The sequence below is a fragment of the Orycteropus afer genome, unplaced genomic scaffold (assembly GCF_000298275.1).
Source record: "Orycteropus afer afer isolate SDZICR_OR568_19922 unplaced genomic scaffold, OryAfe1.0 scaffold00502, whole genome shotgun sequence".
NCBI classification, from domain to species: domain Eukaryota; kingdom Metazoa; phylum Chordata; class Mammalia; order Tubulidentata; family Orycteropodidae; genus Orycteropus; species Orycteropus afer.
In genome coordinates, this window is record NW_006922089.1 from 1,753,174 (window position 1) to 1,763,078 (window position 9,905).

A 9,905-nucleotide genomic window follows, 5' to 3' on the forward strand; every position below is an offset into this window, starting at 1 on the left:
CACAGCGCCCCTAGAGGACAGAGTGGAACTGCCCACAGGGTCTCCAAGGCTGTCAGTCTTCACAGAAGCAAAGCCCAAACCACACCCACTGCCGGGAGTCGATCCTGACTCACAGCGCCCCTAGAGGACAGAGTGGAACTGCACCACAGCGTCTCCCAGGCTGTCAAGCTTTACAGAAGCAAGCTGGCCTCATATTTCTCCCATGCAGCAGCTGGTGCGTTAACTGCCAACCTTTTGGTTAGCATCCCTATGCTTTAACCAAAGCGCCTCCAGAGTTTTTATCAGTCTAAAAGCAAACTGATTCCTCCAATCCCCGCACCAGCTCCTCCTCCTACATATTTACGGTAAGACCAGCACCCACTTCAAGGATCCACGGAAGCCCACGCACCCAAGAATGCCGCCATAACCGCAGCCTGTTTCCAGGCCCCCTAGCCCTTGAACTTGCTGTTACCGTCTTGTTTGCTACCGTCCTTCCAATCGGCAAAACTACTGTCATAGAAAACTTTCCTTCCCAGATCCCCACCACATACACACAAAGTCGCCGCCGCCTGCTTCCCCTTATAAACTGCTAAAGCCTCCTCTCTCAAAGACATGTCACTGCTTAGTCGCCCGTTGGAACCGTCCACACCTAGAGGGCAAGGACTCGGATGGCTCCCCATCTGCGAGGCGACAGGGCTCTCCAAGACCCGAAAGGAGGGATTAAGAGACACAGGAAAAGCAAGAAATGGGAATCGTCCCGGATGTCGCCGGCGTCCGCACCAATGTCGTACCTCGATGTACTCTTCCTCGTCCAAGACCTGCTGTTTGCTCGTCGCAGCCCTTGTCGTCCCTGCTGTGCGCTTCCGCCCCGGCTTCCGCGCGGTGGCAAGCAACAGGGCCCGGGCCGAGGCGCCGGGAGTCTCCATTGCTATCCCAGAACCGCTCAGATGGCGTAGGCGCGTTACAGGGCCGTAGCGGTACGTGTGTCTGGGGGAGGGGTGGAGCGTGAAAGGAGAATGCACCAATGGCGCAGGCGCTATACAAGGCCAGCCAGTAGGGGGGGGGCCCGCCGGTCCGCCGATGTGACGTCACAGGGGTCGCTGGGCCTTATGGGAGTTGTAGTCTTCATCCCGTCCAATGTTAAGCATGCGCGCCTGGGCTGTGGCCCAAACTAAGCTATGAAAGAATGCTGAAAAATTTTTTTCCTGCTATTTATCTAGCAAACAACAAAAACAACAACAAAAATGGTGGTTCAATTAAAAAAATATATCTAGTTAAAGATTATTAGGCATCTGAATGACAGCATGGTGCACTTCCCATGGAATAATTGCTTCCCAAAAGGAGAATTACAGCAAACAAATTCTGCCCAAATAATGTTAGTGCATCTTTGCTTTTATAGTATGCAGGCATCCCTTGATTCCCTGGGGACTCCATGGCGATGCTTCCTGGCCTCATAGAGCTGCCAGTCCAGTCAGGAAGACAGACACCAGTTAGATCATGCCACAAACAAACATAAGATTGCAGCTGTGAGCTAGGTAGAGACAAGGATTGATTTGGGTGAAGGAAAGGACAATGTACCATAAGTGAGTGATCCACACAGTGACACTGAGGAAGAGGAAGACAGAGAGCGGTACATGGGAGGTGCAGACAACAAAGATGACCCTTTTGCACGTACAGTACTGCACTGTCAGTGACGGCAAGCATTGATCTCTGGGTGGATGGAGGGGTGGACAGGCTGAAGGACCAGGTATGTCTAGGCAGGGGAGAAGGTGCCCATGGCCATATACGGGGTGGCAGATGACGTTTCTACAAGCATATTTGAATGTGCTGTAAGAATGTCAGGTGTGAAGCAGAGCTGGCAAGGGATAAGGTTATGGTGACTGCTCAGCCCCAGCCAGCTACCCTCAGGGAGCAAGTAGTTGGACCTGTGGGTTTGGGACCATGGTTGCAGGGACATCAAGCTCAATTGGCATAACATACTACACAAAACATTGTTCTACATCTACTTTGGGGAGTAGGCTATTAAAAGCTTGGATCTGGGATCTTAAAAGTTTGCAAGAGGACTTCTAGATGCAACAACGTGTCTCTCCTCATCCAGAGCAAAGAAGAATAAAGAAAAGGAAAGACACATGGAAACAATTAGTCCAAGGGATTAGTAGACCATGTGATACTCAGCCTATATGACCATGAGACCAGAACTAGATGGTGCCAGTCTACCACTGTCAACCACTCAGAGGGGGATCGTTGCAGGAGATCCTGGATACAGTGGGACAACAATGGGGAACAAAACTCAAAATCCTAAAAAAGAACAGGTTTGCTGGTCAAATAGAGCCTGGTGTGACCCTGAGACTATGGCCCCTAGTTCCCTTCAGGTCTGGAACTGAACTCATTCCTGTGGCTTCCAGCCAAACGACAGGCAGGCATATGGGGTGATCATTTACATCAAGTAGCTACACCCCTTTGAGCAACAAATAGTAGGGGAACAGAAGGGCAATGTTTGTACAGGGAGAGAGCTGGGAGGGGGGAGTTCACGGGAGGGAAGGACACAGAGAAAAGGTAATTATGGGGAGAAAGTGGGAAGAGAGCCGTTACATTGTGGGGAATTGCAGTCAATGTCATGAAACAAAATATGAATTGCTATATGGAAAATGGATTTGCTCTGTAAATTTTCATGCAAATCACAATAAAAAAAAATCACAGCTGTGACAAGTACAAGGAAAGAGTTTGTATTGGGGGGATTTGACCTCATAGGGGAAGTCAAAGATGTTTCCCTGGTGTGGTGGTTAAGTTTGTGTGTCAACTTGGCTGCGCCTGGTTGAGTGGCTGGGCAGCTGGATGGAGTTATTCCTCATGGTGAGATTGGTAATTAACTCCATGGTGGAATCTATTGGAGCAGCTGAGTAGCTGCTTTGGGTATGTGTCTACTTCCCATATATAAGAAACAGCTTTGAGAATGGTCTCTAGCTTACGGCACACCTGAACCCTGCATGTAGTCACGTTATTGTTCAGCAGCCTGCCATGTTCTGCCGACCTTGGGACTTTCAATGGACCTGAATTAATGGCCTGCCATGTGGTTTGATAATATCAGGACTGTCCTTTTTTACTTGCCAACCTTGGGCTTGTCAGTCTCAGCAGCCAGCAGCTGTCTGAGCAAGAAAAGCCTCTAGCTCCAGTGAGCAGGGAGCAAGAGGCAGAGCTGAAGCCTAAGGTTGAGGGGCTTTCACCCAGCCCCTAGAGCCTGGCACTTTGAACTCAGACTTAAAGCCTCCAAACTGTAAGAGAATAAACCCCTGTTTGTTCAAGCATCCCATTTGTGGTATATTCTTGTCAGAGTGGCACTAGGTAACCAGAACACCTGGGTAGGAAGTGATTGCAGAGCCAAAGGATAAACAGTCATTGAACAGGTGAAGAAAGAAGAGTTTGTGCAAAGGTCCAGTGGTGGGAGGAGGTAGGACAACTTCCAAACAAGTTCCAAAGAAGACTTCTGGAGTACAAGGAGGGGGGAAGTGTGAGAAGACACCAGAGAAGCAGAGGCCAGGCCAGACGGGGCCTTGTGGATCATGGTGAGGGATTTTAACTTACTTAGGGAGTAATGAAAAGCCCTTGGAGCTCTGGTGGCACAGTGGGTAAGACATTTGGCTGCTAACCAGAAGGTCAGTGGTTCAAACCCACCAGCTGCTCTGTGGAAGGAAGATGAGAAAATCTATTTCCATAAACTTCACGGAGTTCACCATGAGTTGGAATGGACTTGGTGGCAGTGGGTGTGGTTTGGATTTGGTTTTGGAGTGCTGTAGACAAGGAAAAGTAGTGGGGAACTCTAGTGGTGCAGTGTGGTTAAGGCATTTGGCTGCTAACCAAAAAAGGTTGATGGTTTGAACCCACCAGCCACTCCAGCGAAGAAATATGAGGTGATCAGCTTCCGTAAAGAAACCCAACAGGGGTCACTATGAGTTGGAACTGACTTGGTGGCAGTGAGTTTGGTTTTCCGGAGATGGGCGAAGAACTTGGACTTGGCTTTTATGGTGAACAAACCAAAGAGGAGCCAGAGTGGGGGCAGAGGAGCCCTGGTGGTATAGTGGGTAAGGCATTTGGCTGCTAACCAGAAGGGCAGTGGTTCGAACCCACCAGCCAATACCTGGAAGAAAGATGAGGCAGTCTGATTCTGTAAAGACTGACAGCCTTGGAGACCCAACGGGGGTCACTATGAGTCTGAATTGACTCAATGGCAGTGAGTTTGGTTTTGGTTAGAGTTGGTGCAGGCAGACAAGCTTGGAGGCGGTGACGATAGTCAAGGTGAGAGATGGTGATGGTTCAGGATGGTGCCATAGAAGCTGGAGAGAAGACAGATCCTGGGGGGTGGGGGTTGGAGATCAAATCAAATTGTGGTTGGCCTGGGTAAGGTGGGTGAGGAAGGAGGAGGAGTCAGGGTGATTAGCAGCTCTCAGCCTCCTGTGCTTGGTTCAAACACAGGAAGAGGTCACTGTGGACCAGGTGGCTGAGGAGCTTGTGGGTGGAGCAGTCAAAGGAGTAGTTGGGAGAGGCCTGGGACTGATATGTGCATGTGGCAGAGAGAAGAAAAGGAACTTCTGTTCATCAAAAGACTTTACTCTGGTGGGTAGCAACTGGGGTCTTAAAAGCTTTGGAGCAGCCATCTATGATGCAACTATTGGTCTCCTCTCGTCTGGAGCCAAGAAGAGTGAAGAAAACCAAAGGCATCTGGAAACAAGAATATGATAGACCATGAGGACGTCAGCTTTCAGGACCCCGAGATCAGAAGAGATAGATGGTGCCCGGCTACCAATGCCAACTGCTTGGAAAAGGATCAAAACTAGAGATTCTGGAGAGAGTGGGAGGAAAAATATGGAACAAGATCAAAAAACACAAAAATGACCAGAATTACTGGTCAGATAGAGACTGGTGGAACCCCCAAGACTATGGCCCCGGGTTACCCTTCAGGCCTAGAAATGGATTCACTTCCATGGATTGACTCTCAGCCCAACAGTAGAAAGACCTACATGCAGAACACCTACCCCAGGGCGATGCACCCCTTAGTGCAATCAGCCATGAGACCTCAGAGGGGCACCATTCACACCGAGGGAAAGCTGGACAGACGGAATGCATAGTTAAGAGAGGACAAGGAAGGGGTAGTCACAGGGAAGGAAAGAGGGGAGAGTTTGTTATGGTTGGGGATTGTAGGCAGGGCCATGAAATCAAATGTGCAGGGACTGTTGAATGTAAAACAAATCTGCTTTGTTCATTTGCACCCAAAGCACAGTTTAAAAAAAAAAAAAAAAAAAAACTTTACCAAGAAAGTGAAAACACTTGGAGAAAACACATTTGTTTGGCTACCTGATGCCGCTCTAAGAGAAAAACCACAAATGGATGACTTTAACAAACAAACAGGAGTTTATTCTCTTACAGTTTTGGAGGCTAGAAGTCCAAGTTCAAAGTGCTACCTCTAAGGGCTGGATGAAGGCCCCTCAAACTTGGGCTTCGGCTCTGCCTCTTGTTCCAGGCCCACTGGAGCTGGAGGCTTTCTTCACTGAGGCAGCTGCTGGCTGCTGAGGCTGACAAACCCAAGGCTGACAAGCAAAAAGGCACAATCCTTAATATTACCAAACCACATGGCAGGCCACTGAGTCAAGTCGATTAAGAGTCCCAAGGTCGGCTGAGAACATGGCAAGCTGTTGAACAATGACTCGTCTACATGCAGGGTTCGAGTGTGCCAAAAGCTACAGCCCATTCCCAAAGCTTCTCCTTATGTACTGGAAGCAGACCACCTCCCTAAGGCAGCCACTCAGCTGTTCTAGTAGATTCCACCATGGAGCAGACTCATCATGGAGAGTACCTACATCCAGCTGTGCAGCCACTCAGAACCAGGCCCAGCCAAGCTGACACATAACTTTAACTGCCACATATACAAAACCTTCAACAACTTGACAACAAAAAGACAACCTAATCACTCTATGGGCAAAGGTGTAGGGGAACTCTAGTAGTGTACTGTGGTTAAGGCATTTATCTGCTAACCAAAAGGTTGATGGTTTGAACCCACCGGCCACTCCACAGAAGATATATGAGGTGATCAGCTTCCATAAAGAAACCCAATGGGGTTCCAACCCAATGAGTTGGAACTGACTTGGTGGCAGTGAGTGTGGTTTTCTGGAGATGGGCAAAGAACTTGGATAGTCTTGAGAGGAGAAGAGATAATCCAAGGGGACAACGGAGATGACAGGGGGATGATTGGAACTGAGGCTCAAGGATGCCCATGTACGTGGCCAAGTGGGAGGGTGTCTTCAAAGGGGCAGCTAGAGAGGAAGGAGAAAAGCCAGGAGGTGACCCAGCTGCTGGTCCTTGGAAGGAAGACCTCAGGCTAGCTCTGACTCATGGCTGCCTTGCGTAGGAACCAATATCCACTCAGCCCAGGGGGAAAAGGGAAATGGCTCAGTCTTCAGGGATGCTGTCCAGGACACAGACACGTCCCAAGATGTCCAAGTGCAGTCTTCGAAGGGCAAGGCCAGGGTTCAGGGAGAAGAGCTTGGTGACGGTCAGAAGTATGGCTCCCCTACCACTGTCAACCACTCAGAGGGCAATCTATGTGGGAGATCCTGGATGGAGTGGGAGAACAATATGGAACAAAACTCACGAATAGAAGAAATTGGGTAGCTTGTCAAGTAATGTCAATAAGGTACATGGCCCCCTTGTGGAGGTTGTTGTTGTTGTTGTTATGTGCCGTCGAGTCGGCCCGACTCATAGCGACCCCTCCTTGGGTTTCCGAGGCAGTATCACTACGGAAGTAGGATTGCCCAACCTTCCTTCCGAGGAGTGGCTGGTGGGTTTGAACCGCCAGCCTTCTGGTTAGCAGTCAAGTGCCTTAGGCACTATGCTACCAGAGCTCCCATAGAACCACGCAAATAAGGTGTGTGGAATCCCAATGTGAGGATTGGTTAGTTTTGTCATTTTGCCAGGCTTCAAGTGAGCCCTCCTGGAGGCAGAAGGGGGAATCTCACTGCCAACAAGAGGGAGGAGCTGGAGGTGGCCCCAAGAACCCTGCGCGGGACCTCCTTAGCAGAAACGACAGGCAGCAACGACCAGCCAAGGAACCAAGAGACACAGGACCGAGTGGTGGGCTTGCCGGCCCACAGAAAGAGAAAGCTGAGTGCCTGTGGGCAGGATGCTTGCTGGCAGAATGGGTGTACCTACGTGCATCTATCCCCAAAAAAGAAGACAAACAAACTCACTGCCATCGAGTTAATTCTGATTCATAGCGACCCCACTGGAATTCCAAGGCAGTAGATCTTTACAGAAGGAGATTGTCCCATCTTTCTTCTGCAGAGCTCCTGGTGGGTTTCAACCTTCAACCTTCTGGTCAGCAGGCAAAATGCCTTAGGCTCTATGACCCCAGAGTTCCTTGTCAGCAGAGCTAAACAAGCTTTGTAACACTTGCCTGAGCAGTGTAGAGTCCAGGCTGAGAGGCCAGGGGCCAGAGAGGTGAGCCTGAGGGCATAGCAGAGGAGAGACTGTCCTGATCGAAGAACTGTATCCTAAGAGTGTTCCTGAACCTGAATTGTAACCTGTTGCTTCCCTAATAAACTCCATAGGGTGAGTATTGTCTGTGAGTTCTGTGTGTCCACTTCAACAAATTATGGAACCCAGCAAAGAAGTAGTGAGTGCTGAGAGAGGGACGGTTGGAGTCAGAGTTGGTAAAAGACTGAAGGGTTGCGGCGTGTTTGGTCTCATAGGAATAAGTGTTGGGCTGCTGACAGTGATTCTGTCTCCGCCTCGTGAAGTTACAGAAGGTCAGGAGATATCACCCCCATGTCCATTTTGCAGGCCCTCGTTTCTGCACGCTTTATGGACAGACCTCATCTCTTGCCAGATACCCAGTACCAGTGGCTGTCAAGTTGATTCTGACTCGCAGCGACCCCCGTGTGTCAAAGTACAACCATGCTCCAGGAGGTTTCCTTGAGGGCATCACGAGGCTTTGCTCAAGAGGCACCAAGGGTGGACTCAAGCCTCCAACCTTTTGATTAGCAGCCGAGTGCTTTAATTTTTTGCCAGGGGCTCCCTTGCCAGATAACACCCCCTCAATTCCCCCAGTACCTGTGAAGAGATAGGGCAAGTTTGCAAGTCCAGGGAAGGAGTGCTGGGTGCCCTGGGACTGTGTGGCCCACTTGGACAGCAGAACCTTGTTTCTACAGTAACCTTCACGCTGGCTCCAAGATGATGGAGGGGCACACCGGCATTTTCAGAAGCCATGGGAGTCTCCCCAGTTGGATCACCCTCTTCAACGCCCCCACCCTGGGCTAGCAGAGACTGCTCTAAGGGAGGCCAATATCACAGTATGGAAACTCTCCGGAGGGGAGGAAACTAAGGCAGGCCCTCTCCCCGGGAAGCAGGTTAGCGCCACCTAGTGGCCAGTACTGGCCCAGGTTGCCAGGCCATGGGCTACGGAGTCTTTCCAGCTGGGGGAAAGTCCGAGGTGGGATCAGCCCCTCTGAGGCCAGCTCTCCCTGGGAAGGAAGCTGATGGAGTACCCCAAGACAAACTTGGTCCTCTGGTTGTGTTTTTCCCAGTGTGCTTGCTTTATTTCTATCCGTGTGACACTCACAGGTCGAAGGGGCCAGGGAGGGGACTTCTGGAGATGACACCATCCCACCTCCCTATCTACTGGTCCGGACACACTAGGACCGGCACGTGCCCTGGCTCAGCGCCACGGGGAGTGGTTCAGGCCCGGCCAGCTGTGATCAGAAGAGGGGACGTGTCCATACCTAATACTCCCAGCCGGGAAAGGAGACTCCACGGGGGGCAGACTCCGGGTGCCCATGTTGATAGGGGTGGCTCCTTTTCTGAGGCAGGGTTAGTGCCTCCTGCGGGGGCTTTAGGGGGGCTGGCCTGCTCCACGCGCCCTCCGCGCCCTCCTCTCTGGGACCCGCTCTCCTGCCAGCCTTGGAAGCCCTTCACTGGGGAAGGAAGAAGGTACCAGGCGCTGGGCGTGGCCTCCTCTCTCAGAAGCAGGTAACCCACCCAGGACCAAGGGGACACCCCTTTCCCGCTGAGGGGCGCTGCTCTGACCATAGGCTCCAGGACTCAGAAAGCTGTGGGGGCCAGAGAAGTCTGGCGTCCTTCCCTAGCCCCCCCACTTTTTTTTTTTTTTTTTTGGTAAATCTGTCCTCTCTGAGCCAGCCCCAAAGGACGCGGCCAAACCCAGGGGGTGCTCGCAGGGCCATCAGCAGCTGTCTTTGGGAAGCTTCTTGGCTCCGGGCAGGAGCCTGGAGGACGCCGACGCGCGCTTCTGGTGTCGCCACTTGGCCCGGCGGTTCTTGAACCAGACCTGCGGACGGGGATGGGGGTGCTCAGTTCCCGCCCCGAGACCTGCGCTCCCCGGGACTTCCCGCCGCGGGGGCAGGCGGGCGAGGCCTGCGGGGGCCCGCCTCGGGCTGTGGCTGCGCGCCCAAGTCCTCGGCTGCGGACTGTGGCTCGGGCCGCTCCACGGAACCCATTTCCCAACCCCACCCTGCGGCGGCCAGTACGTCTCTTCTGAACTTGGTGCCTTTCTGGGCCTGCCCAGTTCTCCTTTTATCATCAGGGAAAGACACAAAGGGGAAGAAAACTCGCCTCGCCTCCTCTCCCCTCCACCAGCAGCAACCCTCCCGCCGCGCCCGCTCCCCGCCGGCCCCTGCACCCCGGAACCTCGGCAGCGCGGGGCCTGGGGTGTCGGCTCGCGCAGCGCGCTAGGCTGCGGCCGTCTTCAGGAACCGAAGGGCGGAGACGCAGACGGCCGCGAGGACGCCGCCCGCAGCCGGCGCGGCCACCCACCTCCACGCGCTCCTCGCGCAGGCGGATGCGGCCGGCCAGGCGCTCCCGGGTGCCCACGTCGGGGTACTGGTTTTGCACGAAGAGCGCTTCCAGGGCCTGCAGCTGCTCGT

General features: G+C 52.5%; 1 protein-coding gene across 1 annotated transcript in view; it reads right to left on the reverse strand.

Moving 5' to 3' along the window:
* Positions 1-905, reverse strand: part of ESS2 (ess-2 splicing factor homolog) — a 22,023-nt gene extending 21,118 nt beyond the window's left edge. Inside the window, exon 1 of the mRNA XM_042782907.1 lies at positions 771-905. Within this exon, the coding sequence (XP_042638841.1) occupies positions 771-905 (135 nt within the window). The remainder of the gene's footprint in view (positions 1-770) is intronic.
* Positions 906-9,905: the final 9,000 nt, after the last annotated feature.